The following is an 18,405-nucleotide window of genomic DNA, read 5'->3' as shown; positions in this document are numbered from 1 at the left end:
GTCACTCCCTGACACCCTCAAAAGTCCCTCCCCAGCTTTCTTGCAGCCCCCTTCAGATCCTGGAAGGCCACAAGAAGGTCTCCTCAGAGCCTTCTCCTCTCCAGCCTGCACAACCCCAACTCTCTCAGTCTGTCTCCATAGCAGAGCAGCTCCAGCCCTCTGCTCATCCTCATGGCCCTTCTCTGGACACCTTCCAGCACCTCCAGATCCTTCCTAGAACAGAGGCTCCAGAACTGGACCCAGAGCTCCAGGTGTGGTCTGAGCAGAGTGGAGCAGAGGGGGAGAATCCCCTCCCTGGCCCTGCTGGCCACACTTCTCTTGCTGCAGCCCAGGCTCTGCTTGGCTCTCACTCATTTCTTCCTCATCTCCAGTCTCAATTTCCCCACCTCACGGAAACATGTTCAGACTGTCAGGAATGGATTAGGCTCTTCATGAGACAAGGACAGAAATGTTGGGACAAAGACATTATTGGTGTACTGTAAATTGTTCTCAACTGGGAGAGCTCTGGATCCCAGAGCAAACAAGCTCTTTTGCTTTGGAATCTTTAGCAGCAGAAGGAATTGCTGGTGTGGTTGCAGCATGTAACAGTCTTTGAGGCTGGAAGGTGTTTGAGTCAGGAAGCCAAAGCTGTTTGGCTCTGGAAGGTTCTGGGAGTCTGCTGGGGTGTGAGATGGGCTGCTGTATCTTTTCATAACAGGGAAATAGGAGAAAGCCTCATGAACAATCCTCACTGGATATACAGACTGGGGGGTGAGGTGATAGAAAGCAGTCCTGAGGAAAAGGACTTGGGGGTGCTGCTGGGGGAGAAGCTGGACAGGAGCCAGCAATGGGCCCTGGCAGCACAGAAGGCCAAGGGCAGCCTGGGCTGCATCCAAAGCAGTGTGGCCAGAGATGGAGAGAGGAGATCCTGCCCCTCTGCTCTGCTCACACCTCACCTGCAGGGCTGGGTCTGGCTCTGGAGCCCTCAGTACAGGAAGGACCTGGACCTGATGGAGCAGGTCCTGAGGAGGGTCATGAAAATGCTGAGGGGGCTGGAGAACCTCTGCTATGAGGCCAGGCTGAGGGAGCTGGGGGTGTTCAGCCTGGAGATGAGAAGGCTCCAGGGGGACCTAATAGCAGCCTGCCAGGACCTGAAGGGGCTACAAGGACGCTGCAGAGGGATTGTTCCCAAGGGCCTGCAGTGACAGGATCAGGGGCAATGGTTTGAAATGAGAGCTGACTGAGATTTAGATTGGGTGTCAGGAACAAGTTCTGCACCGTGAGGGGGGTGAAACACTGCAATAGGTTGCCCAGGGAGATGGAGTTGAGGTCCCATCCCTGGAGATATTCAAGGTGATGCTCACCTGGGTTCTGGGCAGCCTGATCTAGTTGAGGATGTCCCTGCTGACTGCAGGGGGGTTGGATTAGATGAGCTTTGAAGGTCCAACCCAGACCTTTCTAAGATTCTATGGCTTGGCAGAATTATTCCAGAAAAACAACAAAAGAGGGACCCTTGTAAGAAGCTAAATTTTCAACAGCCATTTAAAAAAGAAGAAATTAGTGCATTTGCAAGCAGAGAACCCATCCCTGGCTCACCATTAACTTCTGCTTGGCTTTAAAGTGACTCTCATGCACTGAGTGGTTATGCTTAGCAGCTTAATTATGCTGCTAGGTAAAAAGAAAAAATGATGTAATGATGTTTTTTTCCTCTATTTTCAGGTACAAAGTTCAGTCTGGGAGCAGATGAAGAGAAGAGCCCTCTGGAAGATGTGCCATCTTCAGACACTGACATCAACCTGGAGATATCATTTGCAGAACAGGCAGCTAATCTCAAAGACCTCTCAGGAGGCAAAATCTGCAGGGGTGGAGCTGGGGACACTCTGCTCCCGGTAGGTGCTGCCTGTTTCTGGCTCTTTCTTGGGGCTGCTGGCTGGGGTTTATCTGCTAGTGAGGGAATTAGATTGAGAAGAATGTTGTCAGATGCAGCTTTGTGAAGACAGAGCTGCCCAAGATAGCTCATTTTTGGGAGTCCAGCAAGGCCAAGTATAGAATCTTGCATCTAGGAAGGAACAACCCCATGGACCAGCATAGGCTGGGGAGTGAGCTGTTGGGAAAAGGACCTGGGAGTGCTGGTGGACAACAGGATGGCCGTGAGCCAGCAATGTGCCCTTGTGGCCTTGTGGCCAAGGGCACCCTGGGGTGGATTAGAAGGGCTCTGGTTAGTAGGTCAAGAGAGGTTCTCCTGCCCTCTGCTCTGCCCTGGTGAGGCCACATCTGGAATATTGTGTCCAGTTCTGGGCCCCTCAGATCAAGAAAGACCTCAGGGAACTGCTTGAGAGAGTCCAGTGCAGAGCCATGAAGCTGCTGCAGGCAGTGGAACATCTCCTGTGAGGCCAGGCTGGGGCTTGGAGCTTGGAGCAGAGGAGCCTGAGGGCTGCCCTCATTGCTGGAGATAAAGACGTGCAGGGCAGTGTCAGGGGGAAGAAGCCAGGCTGCTGTCAGAGGTGGTTGCCACATCCTTATAGACAGGATTTACATTTGTCTGGTTTGCACTTGCATTTCTCTCAGGAAATTTTGCATGTAGGTGGCAGGATGACCTCGAATGTCTCCAGAGATGGGCTCTCCACCACCTCTCTGGGCAGCCTGTTCCAGTATTTCACCACCTCATTGTGAAGAACTTCCTCCTGATGTCCAACCTAAATCTCCCCTGATTAATGCAAACAAATTCACAAGAAGAACCTCTAAAGCATTTTGTTGTTGATCCTCAGGATCTCTCTCTATCTAACAGTTCCTGAACATGCACCAACTTCTGACCTGTAAGCTGGTGTGAAAAACAGTTTTGTTTGGTTTTGGTTTTTTTCCCTCTGACAGTGTATGCAAAGCTGTCTGAGCAAACCCAGGCTGAAGCCATCCTATTTCCCAGCTCTGCAGACACTTCTGTAGAAAAGGACAGCTGCAGCTCTTCGTGCCCCATGCATCCTAGTTTGAATATCAACAGCCTGACACTAATGGAGATTTACAAATGGCTTCCAAAGGCCTTGGGAGATGTTTCTCTAGCACAAGCCTGTACCAAGGAGGTGCTAGCTGTGCTCTGGTTTACCTCAGGTGATATGCATCCTGCATACAGTAGCTGGAGTTTCAGCTGGACTGCTCTTCTCCAGGCTACAAAGCCCCAGTTCTCTCAGGCTTTCCTCACATGAGAGATGTTCCAGTCCCCTGACACAGTGGCCCTGCACTGGACTCTCCCTGTAGTTCTTGAGCTGGGGTGCCCAGAACTGGACACAGTACGCCAAGTGAGGCCTCAGCAGCACAAATCCCTCTCCCTTGCTCTCTCAGCTCAGTTCCTTACATTGGTCTCTGACTGCAGCTGAGTGCAGTGCAGGAGAAATGAACCATAATGAAGGATCCTCCTCTAAGAAGGGAGCCCCTTGGGTATGATTTCTGTGGCAGCCAAGTTGCTGTTCTGTGTGCCTGAGTGCAGTTGTTCATGACAGCCATTTCCACCAGGGGTGATTGCAGAAGGATGTAGAAGAGTGTGAGTTGTGGTGGGAGGTGGTTACAAGCAGGACAAAGCCAGGCTTCTTGGAGGTGCACAGCAAAAGGACAAGAAGACAAGGGGCAATGGCTTCAAACTACAAGAAGCTGGATTTGGATGAGACATTAGGAGGGAATTCTTCCCCATCAGGGTGGTGAGGCACTGGAACAGGTTGCTCAGAGAAGTTGTGGAGGCTCCAAGCCTGGAAGTGTTGAAAACCGGGTTGGATGTGGCCTTAAAGCAAGCTGGTCTGGTACGAGGTGTCCCTGGAACTAGAAGATCTTGAAGGTCCCTTCCAACTCATACCAGTCTATGACTGGCTGACCACAGAGGAAGTGGTGTTATGCAAAGCAGAAGTCCCCATGAGAGCATGAAGCACTGGAACAGGTACCCACAGGGGTTAGAGGGAGCTTCACAGTACCACAGTACATTAGAGGTTGGAAGGGACCTCCAGAGACCATCCAGTCCAACCCCCCCTGCCAGAGCAGGAGCACCCAGGGTAGTCTGCACAGGAATGCATCCAGGTGGGGTTTCAAATTCTCCAGAGAAGGAGACTCCACAACCTCTCTGGGCAGCCTGCTCCAGGCCTCCAGCACCCTCACTAAAAAGAAGTTTCTCCTCATGTTGAGGTGAAACCTTCTCTCTCCACTATTCCTTGTCTTATCACTGTGCACCACCCCAAAGAGCCTGGCCCCCTCCACTTGGCACCCACCCCTCACCTACTGATAGACATTGATCAGATCCCTCTCAGCCTTCTCTTCTCCAGACTAAACAGCCCCAGGGCTCTCAGTCTCTCTTCACAGGGAGATGCTCAAGTTCCCTAATCATCCTCATGGCTCTCCCTTGGAGTCTCTCCAGCAGGTCTCTGTCTCTCTTGACCTGGGGAGCCCCAAACTGGACACAGGATTGCAGCTGTGGTCTCAGCAGGGCAGAGCAGAGGGGGAGCAGAACCTCCCTAGCCCTGCTGGCCACACTCTTCTTGCTACAGCCCAGAATCCTCTCTCTTGGCCACAAGGGCACATTGCTGTCCCATGCAGAACTTGCTGTCCAGCAGGATTCCAAGGTCCTTCTCCATGGAGCTGCTTTCCAGCAGGGCTATCTCTGACCTGTCCTGGTGCCTGCTGTTATTCCTCCTGTGTCGGTGTGAGCTGAAATTCCCCCCCCCCACCGACAATAACCAGGCTAGCCCAGTCTGGAAGCAAATGAAAGCTGTATTTACAAGCACAGAAATGCAATGAATATGTACAAATATACAAAATTCACAACATTTACAAATATATACAATCAACAGAAAAAAAGCACAACCAAGCTCCCTTTGCTTCCCCCAAGGGGACCCTCCCAAAGGGGCCTCTCTCTCTCCCAGGAGCTTCCCCCCAGACCCCCCTGGACAGAGAAGCAGAGTTAGTTAAGCAGAAAGTTGTTAACTTAGCTGCCAAGGTCAGTGTGTTATCTTCAGCCAGAAGAGAAGAAGAAACAGCAGCCAGACAGCCCAGCAACTGCCCCCACTGCCGAACACAGAATGTGCAGAGTGCCTACTTTGTTTTGGGTAATAGTTCTTAAACATTTCTATCTATCCAATGGAAGTGTTTAGAACAATTGTTATTTTGCTTTCTTACACCCAATAGTGACTTATTTACATTCTTTCACTTTCTCTGTTCTGAACTTTGCAAGGAAAAATTAAAAAGACAGTTTCAAACCATCACACCTCCCCAGGTGCAGGACCCTTCACTTGTCCTTACTGAACTTCATGAGGTTTGGCTGCACCCAGCTCTCAGCCTGTCCAGATCTTCAAAGTCCAGTTGGACAGCACAACAGTAACCTGATCAGACTTTGAGTTTAGCCTTGCTTTGAAGAGACAGTTGAATTAGATGACCTCCAGAAGTGAGCAGGAACCTAAATCCTCCTATGATTTTAGGCTGATCTGCCTTTCAGCCTGTCTGGGGGGGTGTCTGGTGATGTAGTCAGTGCCAGCAGGCTCTGTGATGAAAGGCTGTGCCCTGAAGGGGGCTCAGTGGTTTGTGGTGGGATGGATTCTTCACTCTGCTGCAATCTCTGCTTCTAGAATTACAGGGTGCCGAAGGACAAAACAGGTACCACCAAGATTGGTGACCTGGCCCCTCAGGACATGAAGAAAGTCTATTCCTTAGCACTGATTGAATTAACTGCTCTCTATGACGTACTTGGGACAGAACTCAAGCAGCAAAAAGCTGTAAAAATCAAAACCAAAGGTGAGTTGGTGTTTCATGCTCTGAACCATATGGGTCTGGTTTCATCCCATAAAGCAAAGGCATCTGCTTCTTTATGATTTTCCAGCAGAATACTTACATTAATGAATGAACAGTAACCATTCCTGAGCAGCATTTAGCTCTGTGCAGTGATGAATGAAAGAGTGATCAGGCTGCCCAGGGAGGTGGTGGAGTCCCCATCCCTGGAGGTGTTCAAGAAATGTCTGGACATGGAACTTTGGGATGTGGTTTAATGGCCATGGTGGAATCACTTCCACCAGACTGGAAGAGGTCTAGTCCCTGTCCATGGCAGGGGGGTTGCAACTAAATCAGAATCACAGAATCAGTCAGGGTTGGAAGGGACCACAAGGATCATCCAGTTCCAACCCCCCTGCCATGGGCAGGGACACCTCACACTACAGCAGGCTGGCCAGAGCCTCATCCAGCCTGGCCTTAAACACCTCCAGGGATGGGGCCTCAACCACCTCCCTGGACAACCCATTCCAGGCTCTCACCACTCTCATGAGGAAGAACTTCTTCCTCACATCCAGTCTGAATCTCCCCACTTCCAGCTTTATTCCATTCCCCCCAGTCCTATCACTCCCTGACATCCTCAAAAGTCCCTCCCCAGCTTTCTTGGAACCCCCTTCAGATCCTGGAAGGCCACAAGAAGGTCTCCTTGGAGCCTTCTCTTCTCCAGACTGAACAGCCCCAACTCTTTCAGTCTATCCTCATAGCAGAGCAGCTCCAGCCCTCTGCTCATCCTGGTGGCCCTTCTCTGGACACCTTCCAGCATGTCCATAGCCCTCTTGGAACAGAGGCTCCAGAACTGGATGCAGTACTCCAGGTGTGGTCTCCACAGAGTGGAGCAGAGGAGGAGAATCCCCTCCCTGGCCCTGCTGGCCACACTTCTCTTGCTGCAGCCCAGGCTCTGCTTGGCTCTCTGGGCTGCAAGTGCTCCCTGCTGGCTCCTGTTGAGCTTCTCATCCCCCAGCACCCCCAAGTCCCTCTCCTCAGGGCTGCTCTCCAGCCAGTCCCTGCCCAACCCAGCTGCAGGACCCTGCACTTGGTCTTGTTGAACCTCCTGAGGTTGGCTTGTGCTCACCTCTCCAGCCTGTCCAGGTCCCTCTGGATGGATCCCTTCCCTCCAGCCTGTCAGCTGCACCACACAGCTTGGTGTCATCAGCAAACTTGCTGAGGGTGCACTCAATGCCTCTGTCCATGGCACCAACAAAGATGTTGAACAAGACTGGTCCCAGGACTGGTCCCTGAGGGACTCCACTTGTCCCTGGCCTCCATTGGGACATGGAGCCATTGACAGCCACTCTTTGGGTGCACCCATCAAGCCAGTTCTTTATCCATCTGGTGGTCCACCCATCAAACCCATGTGTCACCAGTTTGGAGACCAGGATATGGTGTGGGTCTTTAAAGTCCCTTCCAACTCAAGCCACTCTGTGATTGTATGAGATGGATGTGGCTTGAGGAGAAACAGGAGCAGTGCCCATGCTTTGCTGTGAGAATATTGTGTAACACCATAGAGTAGTTTCTTTATACCACTGTGGGAAAGCTGTGGATGGTCTGCAGTAGCTGTGCTCATAGCTCCTGTTCCCAGGGAACTGTCCCAGGGACAGCAACATTTGGCTTTGAAGCAGGGGAAAGGCTGCAGGTGGCTGGTTAAGAGAGACAAAGTGACAGGGAATTGCTGTTCTGCACTGCTAATTTGAGTGGTCTGCAAAAGAGCTGAGCTGCAAGCACCCAACCCAACAAACTGTATGAAGCATCAGGTCTACAAAGCAAAATACACCAGCTCCAATTTTTTTAATGAATAAACATCTGGACATGGCACTTGGGGGCATGGTTTAGTGGTCATGATGGTGTTGGGTTGATGGTTGGACTTGGTGGACTTAGAGGCTTATCCAACCAAATCAAATCTATGATTCTCTGATCTGTTGGCTGTTCCCCTCTGTGCTTGAGTGTGTGGAGACAATGAAACCAGAATTCTCCTTAGTGCTTAGTGCCCAGCCCTGCCTTTCTGCTGACCTCCTACCCCTTGTTTCTGCAACTTTATCTCAGTGGAAACTTTTCTGATTGACAAGATCTTCAAGGTGATGAAAGTGTGGGGTGTGGATGTTGACTGTGTGTGAACTCCCTTCCTATTTTATAGGCAGACTTGCTATGCTAATAGTGATGCAGAACTCCCTGCTTTGGCACTGGAGCTGCTGTTTCTTTGACAAATACCAGAGTCCCTCAAGGGCTGACAGCTTTTAGTCACTACAGCTGTTCTGTGCTCAGCCTTGGCACAGCATCACCCCAAGAGCAGTTTTTAGCTCTGTGCAGTGCTGTTGCAGGAGGAGTGCACAGACAGCAATTATCAGTGCTCCTGAGAGCAGTTCTGTGTCAGCAGGCTCTGGGCACTACTTGCCAGTGCTCATTCACTTGTGTTTGGCTGGGCCATAAACACATCAAGTCCCATCTACTTGAAGCCAACTTTCCATCAAGGTCAGGTTCACTCAGCCTACATTCCACTTCTAAGAGCTTGCCCTGCCTTAGCACTGCTGTAGAGGCTGTTTTCTGACCATGGCTTAACTGTACTTTTATTTCAATAAAAGAGCAGACAGAACCCCTTTAGCAAGATGGTGATCTTGCTGTCCTGCTGCTGGTGGGTAGTGCAAAAACACAAATGTGGGAAAGCTCTTCTTTCCAAACCCTCAGAGAGGAACTGCTGGGTGATTCATAGATCCATACAATGCTTTAGGTTGGAAAGGACTTTAAAGCTCATCCAGTTCCAACCCCCTGCCATGGGCAGGGACACCTCCCACCAGCCCAGGTTGCTCAAGGCCTCATCAGCCTGGCCTTGAACACCTCCAGGGATGGGGCATTCACAGCCTCCCTGGGCAACCTGTTCCAGTGTCTCCCCACCCTCACTGCAAAGAATTTCTTCTTCATCTCCACTCTCAATCTCTCCTCTTCCAGCTCAAAGCCATTGTTCCTTGTCCTGTCACTCCCAGCCCTTGTCAAAAGACCCTGCCCATCTCTCCTGTAGCCCCCTGGAAGATTGCTCTAAGGTCTCCCTGGAGCTTTCTCTTCTCCAGGCTGAACAGCCCCAACTCTCCCAGCCTGTCCCCACAAGGGAGGTGCTACAGCCTCCGATCATCTTCATGGCCTCCTCTGGACCCACTCCAGCATTACATCTGTTTCATTTTGGTAGCCAAGTTTCTAGATAATTTCCTCCTGCCATTTGCCTGTTAATTGCAATAATGTGCAGTGAGTGATCTCCAGCTCTGCAGAGCAGAGTGATCAGCATCACCCCCAGTCTGCAGCCTGTAACTGTGCTGCAGGACATGGGGCTGGCAGTTTGAAGTCAAACCAGAAGACTCCTGGTTTATGGCTGCAGGAAAAGATGAATGAACCTTGTAGCCAGAATGCTTTGTGCAGTAACTTGATTGGCAAAGGCATTCAAACACTGTGAACAGAAGCTCTGAGTGCACTGAACAGGCTTAGCTCTGCAGAGCTGTGGGGGTTCTGCCATCATCACAGGTGGGGATAATATCTCTGTTTCTTTTGCTTTGTTCTTCAGACTCTGGCTTGTTTGGTGTCCCACTGTCAGTTTTACTGGAACAGGACCAGAAGAAGGTGCCAGGAACCAGGATTCCACTGATTTTTCAAAAGGTAAATGTGCACAAGGGAGCCTTGCTGTCTCTATCATTGATGAAGATACTGAACAGCACTGCTCCCACTACAACCCAAAAGTTTCCCATTCCTTTTACTTTTCTCTCCAGCAAAACCTTTACAGAAGTGCAAGCAAGGACTTTTCTGTGCTTTTAAAATGTATCTTGTTTAGCACTGAAATGAAGCAAATGAAGCCAACAGGAATGCTGCTTATTTAATAAATAAAAGAATAAATATCCTTAATCCCCAGCACCTCTGTGTGCAGCAGGTGGGGGTGACAGCCACTGCTCTGATTGTAGCTGGGTACAGTGAGAGCTGGATGCAGCCACTTGGTTTTCTTTTAAACAAGGAAAATACACCAGAGGAGCACCTTTAGTGCTGTTGTGGCTTTTTCTGTCTGCTGGTTTTCATGGCATTCATCAATTCCAGAAATCAGTGGTAGGTGAACACTCTTTAGTATCTGTAACTGGAGAAAACACCACTGGGTTGCCTCAATTTTCTGACTGGAGAGCTGGGCCAGGATGATATTTAACCAAGGCACTGCCCTAGTTAAACAGTGTGAGAACAATTGGTGCTAAAATGATGTCAGCAGCTCTTGGCATTTACAGATTTGGTTTGGATAAATGCTCTTAGATCCATCCTTCATATCTTTCAGAGAAACAATACTTAGGATTCCTAAGTGTTTGAAGGAAATTTACATCATTGCTACTAACTGAGCCACGTGCAGAATTGCAGACTGTTGAGTTTGTTTGGAAAGTGCCAGCATTTGCTAAACTGGGGCTTCTTTAAAGCCTGAAGTTAGAATGATACAATCATAGAATGGCTTAGGTTGGAAGGAACCTCAGAGATCATCTGCTCCAACCTCCCTGCCATGAGCAGGGACATTTCTCAAGTAGACTCAGCTGTTCAAGGCCTCATCCAACCTGGCCTTGAACACCTCCAGGACATTCACAGCCTCCCTGGGCAACCTGTTCCAGAGTCTCACCACCCTCATACTGAAGAACTTCTTCCTAAGATCCAGTCTAAACCTATTCTTCCTCATTTTCACATCATTCCCCCTTTGCCCTGTTCCTGCACACCCTCAGGAAAAGTCCCTCTGCAGCCTTCCTCTAGGATCCCTTCAGGTCCTGGCAGGCAGCTCTAAGGTCCCCCCTGAGCCTTCTCCTCTCCAGGCTGCACACCCCCAGCTCCCTCACCCTGGCCTCACAGCAGAGCTGCTCTCTCCTGCCCTGCTGCCCACACTCCTCTGGCTCCAGCCCAGCACACAACTGCCTGCTGGGCTGCAGGAGGGCTCCTCCTCCACAGCTGGGGAGCTGCTCAGCACCCAACACTCCCAAGGCTTTTACTTAGTTCTTCTTTAGTAAAGTCCTAAAGAAGAGTATTTGTGAGAAGGTTACTTAGTGCTTCTCTAGTGTTACTCCAGTTTGTTTGATTCAGAGACACTTTAACAGGGGTAAGAACTGGGATTTATTTTTGAAGCCAGAGTGATTTTGGAAAATCACAGAATCATAGAATGGTCTGGGTTGGAAGGGTCCTCTGAAGGTCATCCAATCCAACCCTGACTGCAGTCAGCAGGGACATCCCCAACTACTTCTCACTGCTTCTGTCTTTGGAGGAGACTTGAGGGAGCTATAAAAGATGCAGTTTTCTTTTGTAATGAAATAGACAACCTCTTCTTTAATAATGCTCATAAACCAGGTAAGAGCCATCTTGAAGGTTTTGTCCTGCACCTACAACTGCAATCCATTTGTAAAGTGTTTGTCTGTCTGCTTGTCAGCAGTGTGCAGGCACAAGATGCTCACAGCCCCAGATGCAGGTCAGGGCTCCACTACTCAGAGCTATCCACTAACCTTTTTAATTGGCATCCTTGTTCATTCAGTTTGATTTGTCTTTGACAGCTGATCACCCAGATAGAGGAAGCAACTCTGGAGACAGAAGGACTTCTTAGAATACCAGGAGCTGCAACAAGGATAAAGGTGAAACACTGCACAGGCTCTCAACACCCCCCAACACTTCTCTGTGTTTGCTGAGTTTGGGTTGCCATACAAATAAATTTTAACACCAGGCTGTTACAAAAACCCTCAAAAACAGAGAGCAAAATCTCTTCACAAAGATATCTGAGTTGTATCAGCTAGAAAGGTGATGGTTTCACTCTGGAGTTTTGGGGAGAAGACTGGAGTGCAAGTCTGAAGAAGAGTCAAGGCTCTGCTTTAAGTTCAGTTGTGCCAAACTCTCATTAATTCTTGGCAGGAGCTTTTGCTTTTTCCATGAACCATCACCCAGTTCGGGCAACACTTCATCCACAGTCTTTACCCCTCAGGAGGAAGCTTTTCCCAGGCATTGTGAGCCTGTTTTGATAGCCTTACCCTGTGTTTAGGGCAAGGCAGCAGCATGCACTGCAGCACCTCTCACCCTGATGTTTATGAGTAGCAGCAGAACTCCTCAGCTCGCTGCACCTCCCTGCACACCGATGCTTGGCAGTGAGTGCCAGCTACAAAAAGGCTCTGCCCTGGCTTTTGCCTGCATCCAGGAAACTAACCACAGGCTATGAGTCATGCCAAGAGGCAGTGTGTTAAAAAGATGGTCTGAGCTGGCCTTAAATTCTGAACAGAAAAGACCACTGAAGTGGATTCAGCTGTCTGAAGACATCTGCCAGCATCTGCTGGGTAGCCCTGGGTCCAGCAGCTGCTACAGTAGAAACAGCTGAAAGAAGGGAAGATTGTGGAAGTTGGGTTTGTTTAGTTACCACTGGCTACTGCTTTTTTGCAGTTTTCATAGATTCATAGAATGGTTTGGGTTGGAAGGCACCTTAAAGATCAGACACTTCCAACCCCCCTCCCACCAGCCCAGGCTGCTCAAGGCCTCATCCAGCCTGGCCTTGAACACCTCCAGGGAGAGGGCATCCACAGCCTCCCTGGGCAACCTGTTCCATTGTCTCCCCACCCTGCCTGTCAAGAATTTCTTCCTAATCTCCAGTCTCAATCTCTCCTCTTCTAGCTCAAAGCCACTGCCCCTCATCCTGTCACTCCCAGCCCTTGTCAAAAGTCCCTCCCCAGCTCTCCTGTAGTCCCTTCAGGTACTGGAAGGCTGCTCTAAGGTCTGCCTGGAGCCTTGTCTTCTCGAGGCTGAACAGCCCTACCAGCTCTACCAGCCTGTCCCTACAGGGGAGGTGCTCCAGCTCCCTGATCATGTTCATGGCCTCCCTTGGATCCCTCTCCAGCAGGTCCATATCCTCCTTGTGTTGAGGGCCCCAGAGCAGGACACAGTGCTCCAGATGAGGTCTCAGCAGAGCAGAGAGGCAGAATCCCCTCTCTCAGCAGCAGCTGGAGTTAATGATACGTCAGCTCTCCCTTTTTTTCCTCTCTCGGTGTATGGACAGTACCTGCTGCGTGTATAATGCATGGCTGCCAGCAGCCAAGTGTTATTGATGCTCTCTCTCTCTGCTGCCTTTCAGAGTCTTTGCCAAGAGCTGGAAGCAAAATTTTATGATGGGACATTCAACTGGGAAAATGTAAAGCAACATGATGCAGCAAGTCTGCTGAAGCTCTTCATCCGGGAACTGCCTCAGCCCCTCCTCACTGTGGAATATCTCAAAGCTTTCCAAGATGTACAGAGTGAGTAGTGTCCTTTGTCTCAGCTGCAAGGAAGGGATACTAGTGCAGAGGAGGGCCTCTGCCAGAGCAGCATTTTCATTAATAATATGTGAAACTCAGATACAAACTGGATAACAATCTGACTTCTAAAGGCTGGATGTGGTTTTGCTACTGTACAAAGAGCTTTTTCCACCTGTTTTAGTAGTTTACAAATCAAATGAAAGCCACACGGCCTCTTGCTGGTAAGATGTTTCTGTTGGTCCTTAGGGGGTATGCATGGATTATAAAGAAATTGTGTGATGGTATCAGTTCATAAACTGTATTTGCCTCCAAAGAAATCAAGAGCAAAGATCTAGCAGTTCTGCAGGAAATCTAGCAAATGTTCCTTTAGGGTATTTTATCCATTTATACCAGGAAAAGTTAATCATTGAGTCATAGAATGGTTTGGGTTGGAAGGGACTTCAAAGTTCATCCAGTTCCAACCCCCTACCATAGGCAGGGACACCTCCCACCAGCACAGCTTGCTCAAAGCCTCATCCAGCCTGGCCTTGAACACCTCCAGGGAGGAGGCATCCACAGCCTCCCTGGGCAATCTGTGCCAGTGTCTCACCACCCTCACTGTCAAGAATGTCTGACTGTGGCCTGGTTCATTAGGAGTCTTGTCAAGAGAAGACTTGTCAGAGCATGTCCTCTAGAGCATGACAGGAGGAAGTTTATTGCACAGAGCTGTTGCTTGCTGTTGCTCTACACTGCCAGAACTCTTCTAGGAGGTGGAGGAGTGTGGGGATGCCCTGATCCTGCACCTTGGGTGGCTGGCACATCAGAGAGCACGTGGGGAAAAGGCAGAGCTGATGTCACCTCTCTGTAATTGCAGTTTGCCACGTTCCAGGTGGTGCTCACTGCTGTAGGAATGTGCCAAGCTTCCCTGCTCCTGGCTTTGTCCCCACTGCCACTGCAGCTGCCATGGAGACCTGCCTTCCTCAGCAACACGTGGGCTCCATTCATTCTTCATGGGTGACCTGGAGACCACACAACTGCTGAGGCAGTCAGAGGAGCTGTGAGAGCAGCTTCAAACATCCCTGTCACGTGGTGGGGCACAGGCTCAGAAAGGGAGGGACCCTTAGCTGCCTGGGTCTTGTAACACTGCAAAACAAAGAATCACAAGGCAGCTAGAAAACAGTGCCAGGAGGCTGCTGAGTCATCCAGCAAAGCCCAAGAGAGGAGCTGGGAATGAGTGAGAAAACAAGGATCTGCCAGCCCTTTGTCATCCTCTGGCAATCATCTGTGTGCACCTATTCAGCATTCTGTGAGAGGCTCCCACATGGAGGTGGTGCTTTGAGGGAGGATAAAAGACAACTTAAAATACTGAGGTTCCTGTGCTTCACTTGGCAGATCTTCCAACGAGGAAACAGCAACTGCAAGCTTTGAATCTTTTGGTTCTCCTTCTACCTGAAGCAAACAGAGACACTCTGAAGGTTAGAGCTGCTGATACATTTTTTTTTCCTGCACAAATATTTTGTCTATCTTTTAATAATGGTATTTTTCAGTTGCCACTTAGTGCTGAACTTGGTGAATCTTTCTCTTTTCATATTTCACAGACCTTCAGAAAAAAAAAGCCCTTAGGACACTAATTCTTCCCAAATGACTTTAAGAATGTGACTTGAGCTTTTTCCAGGAGATTGCAATAATAATCTCCCAGTGAGAGACCTTGAGATACCGTTTCTCTTAGAATTTGTCTTCCTTTCTGTTTTTCTTTTTTTTTTTCCTCCCCCAGCTGTCATTATTTCCAATGCAAAAAATAAACAGTTTCAGAGTTTGCTTTTTTGAAATGGCCTTAGCTTCGTTTTTGTTCCTCCCTTTTCTCTGTGCTGTTTGTTCCTGCTCTCATTAAACTAGAAATTTCCTCTTCCTCTTGGTCTTTGCAGCATGTTACCTGCAGTGTTCCAGTTTGGGCCTGGTCTTTTATAGCAGAGCTGTGCAGCTTTTTCAGAATGTGCTTAACTGTTAGAGTTTCTACAATCAAAAATGAATTTTCAGGATCTGAGTAGGGGTTCATACATTTATGGAATGGTGTGTTTTCGAAGAGACCTTCAAGATCATCCAGTTCCAACCCCCCTGCCATGGGCAGAGACACCTCCCACCAGCCCAGGTTGCTCAAGGCTTCATCCTGCCTGGCTTTGAGCACCTCTGGGGAAGAGGCAGCCACAGCCTCCCTGGACAACCTGTGCCAGTGTCTCACCACCCTCACTGCCAAGAATTTCTTCCTGATTGTCAGTCTCAATCTCTGCTCTCCCAGCTCAAAGCCATTGTCCCTTGTCCTGTCACTCCCAGCCCTTGTCAAAAGTCCCTCCCCAGCTTTCTCACAAACCCCTTTCAGGATGCAGAACATCTCTTCCAGGCAAAAAGAATGATAGAATCATAGAATACCAGGTTGGAAGGAAGCCCAAGGATCATCCAGTCCACCCTTTCTTGGGAAAAGCCCAGTCTAGCTCAGATGGCCCAGCACTCTGTCCAGTTCCATCTGTGTCCTGTGCTGGGGACTCCACTGCTTCCCTGGGGAGATTATTCCAATGGATGATTTGTTTGCATTATGAAAAATTTTTCCTCTTAAGGCTCTTTCAGGTTTTGTTGTTTAAACAATACTTTCTTTTTGAGTCTTATTTATGGTGTGGGATTAATGAGGAGAGCTCCTGAGCTGAGCTACAAACATCTGGAAGGGAATGAATGGAGGATTATCAGTCTCTAACTGCCTGCCTGTCACTCCCTCTGCAGTGCTCTGCTCACCAGTCTCTTACCTTACACAATCAGCCACTCTCTGTGTCTGTAACCATGACAGCTGCCACTGCAGCCTTTGCTTTCAATTTAAGCAGAGCCAACAGGGATGTTTTCACATCCCTGGCATGCTGCTTCTGCTCTCACATAATGAGAGTTGTGGAAAAAACTCTTCTTGGGCAGAGATTCAAAGACACTTGAATGGTTTGGGGAATGTTATCCACAAAAATGATCATAGCCTGGTTTGGGTTGAAGGGACCTTAAACACCATCCAGTTCCAACCCCACTGCCATGGGCAGGGACACCTCCCACCAGCCCTTTGCTCAAGGCCTCATCCAGCCTGGCCTTGAACATTTCCAGGGAGGAGGTATCCACAGCTTCCCTGGGCAACCTGTTCCAGTGTCTCACCACCCTCATACTGAAGAACTTCTTCCCTATATGAGTCTTCATCATGTCAGTGTTTTGGGGTACTGACAGCTTTGTACACCTAATGATTTACTTCATTACTTAAAGGAAACAAAACTTGCATTGCAGTCCTGTGAACAACTCACCTTTCACAGAGCCACAGAATGCTAGGGGTTGGAAAGGACCTCCGGAGGTCATCCAGTCCAAGCCCCTGCCAGAGCAGGATCACCCAGGGCAAGTCACACAGGAACACATCCAGATGGGTCTTGGAAGTCTCCACAGCAGGAGACTCCACAACCTCTCTGGGCAGCCTGCTCCAGGGTTCTGGCACCCTCACACCAAAGAAGTTCCTTTTCATCTTGAGGTGGAACCTCCTCTGTCCCAGCTTGTAGCCATTGTTCCTTCTCCTATCTCTGGGCACCACTGCAAAAATCTTGGCCCCTTCTTAACACCCACCCTTTGGATATTTGTTGACATTGATCAGATCCCTTCTCAGCCTTCTCCAGGCTAAACAGCCCCAGGGCTCTTGGTCTCTCTTGCTGATAGGTTTCAGTGAGGTTTTATCGGGACTGCAAAGCTTCTCCCAGAAGTCTGTACCAATGTGTTTCACTCAGGGCTTTCTCTTGTGCAGAGCTGAGATGTAAGTTCTGCTCTTGTTTCAGGTACTGCTTGAGTTCCTCCAAAGGGTCATTGACCATCGAGACAAAAATAAAATGACACTGAAGAACGTTGCCATGGTGATGGCCCCAAACCTCTTCACCTTCCATGGGTTTGGCTCCAAGGCTCTTGAGCAGAGCGAGTTCGTCATGGCAGCTGGGACAGCAAATGTCATGCGCTCCATGATTCAGTACCAAGACCTGCTCTGGACAGTGAGTATCTTCTGGAGGGAAGGGGGGAGCAGGAATTCTGCAGGCAAGGCATCTGCACAAGCAACCTGCATTTCCAGCATTTCCAGCATTTAGGGGAAGATCAGCAGGTTTGCTGATGATGCTGTGATGGTTTGAAACTGCCTCTTTAATTTTTTCTTCTCAGAGTTCAAGTAGAGAAAGCTAAAGAGGGTAAATAAGTCACTATTGGGTGTAAGAAAGCAAAATAATGATTGTTCTAAACACTTCCATTGGATAGATAGAAATGTTTAAGAACTACTACTCAAAACAAGGTAGGCACAGTCAGGGCAACTTGCTGGGGTGTCTGGCTGCTGTTCCTTCTTCTCTTCTGGCTGGGGATAACACACTGACCTTGGTGAGCTAAGTTAACAACCTCTTTGCTTTTACCTAACTCTGCTTTCTGCCAGGGGGGTCTGGGGGAAGGTCCCTGGGGAAATCTCCTTTGTGGGAAGCAAAGGGAGCTTGGTTGTGCTTTTCTGTTGATTGTATATATTTGTAAATGTTGTGAATTGTGTCTGTTTGTACATATTCATTGCATTTCATCCTAGATTGTAGATCTGCTTGTAAATACAGCTTGCATTCGCTTCCAGACTGAGCTAGCCTGGGTATTGTTGGTGTGGGGGAATTTCAGCTCACACTGACACAGATACCAAGCTGGGTGGAGTGTCTGACACAGGAGGGTTGTGCTGCCATTCAGCCAGACTTGGACAGGCTGAGGGCTGGGCAGGGAGAAATTTAATGAAGTTCAACAATGGCAAGTGTTGAATATTGCACCTAGGAAAGACCCCATGGACCAGGATAGGTTGGGGACTGACCTGCTGGAGAGCAGTGAAGGGGGAAGGGACCTGGGGGTCCTGGTGGATGGGAGATTGACCATGAGCCAGCAATGTGCTCTTGAGGCCAAGAAGGCCAAGGGCATCCTTGGGTGGATTGGAAGAGCTGTGGTCAGTAGGGTGAGAGAGGTTCTTCTCCCTCTCTACTCTGCCCTGCTGAGGTCATATCTGGAATATTGTGTCCAGTTCTGGGCCCCTCACTTGAGGAAGGACCTCAGGGAACTGCTTGAGAGAGCCCAGTGCAGAGCCATGAAAATGATGAAGGGAGTGGAAGATCTTCCTCATGAGAAGAGAGAGCTGAGGGCTCTGGAGCTTGGAGAGGAGGAGCCTGAGGGTGACCTCATTGCTGGTGATAAAGATGTGCAGGGGGAGTGCCCTCTGGGCTGGAGCCAGGCTCTGCTGGGGGATGCCCAATGACAGCACAAGGGGCAGTGGTGGAAGCTGAGGCATAGGAAGTTCCATGGAAACAGGAGGAGAATTATTTCACTGTGAGGGTAAGAGAACACT

At 49.4% G+C, this 18,405-nt stretch overlaps 1 protein-coding gene across 1 annotated transcript in view; it reads left to right on the top strand.

The window, feature by feature from the left end:
* ARHGAP18 (Rho GTPase activating protein 18) overlaps positions 1-18,405 on the top strand; it is an 80,479-nt gene that overhangs the window by 48,651 nt on the left and 13,423 nt on the right. The window contains exons 5-11 of the mRNA XM_054393104.1: positions 1,699-1,868; positions 5,577-5,742; positions 9,317-9,408; positions 11,307-11,384; positions 12,863-13,022; positions 14,394-14,476; positions 16,841-17,047. Coding sequence (XP_054249079.1) covers positions 1,699-1,868; positions 5,577-5,742; positions 9,317-9,408; positions 11,307-11,384; positions 12,863-13,022; positions 14,394-14,476; positions 16,841-17,047 — 956 coding nt within the window. The remainder of the gene's footprint in view (positions 1-1,698; positions 1,869-5,576; positions 5,743-9,316; positions 9,409-11,306; positions 11,385-12,862; positions 13,023-14,393; positions 14,477-16,840; positions 17,048-18,405) is intronic.

This window comes from Indicator indicator, chromosome 27 (assembly GCF_027791375.1).
Source record: "Indicator indicator isolate 239-I01 chromosome 27, UM_Iind_1.1, whole genome shotgun sequence".
NCBI classification, from domain to species: domain Eukaryota; kingdom Metazoa; phylum Chordata; class Aves; order Piciformes; family Indicatoridae; genus Indicator; species Indicator indicator.
This window is presented reverse-complemented; position numbering and strand designations above follow the sequence as displayed.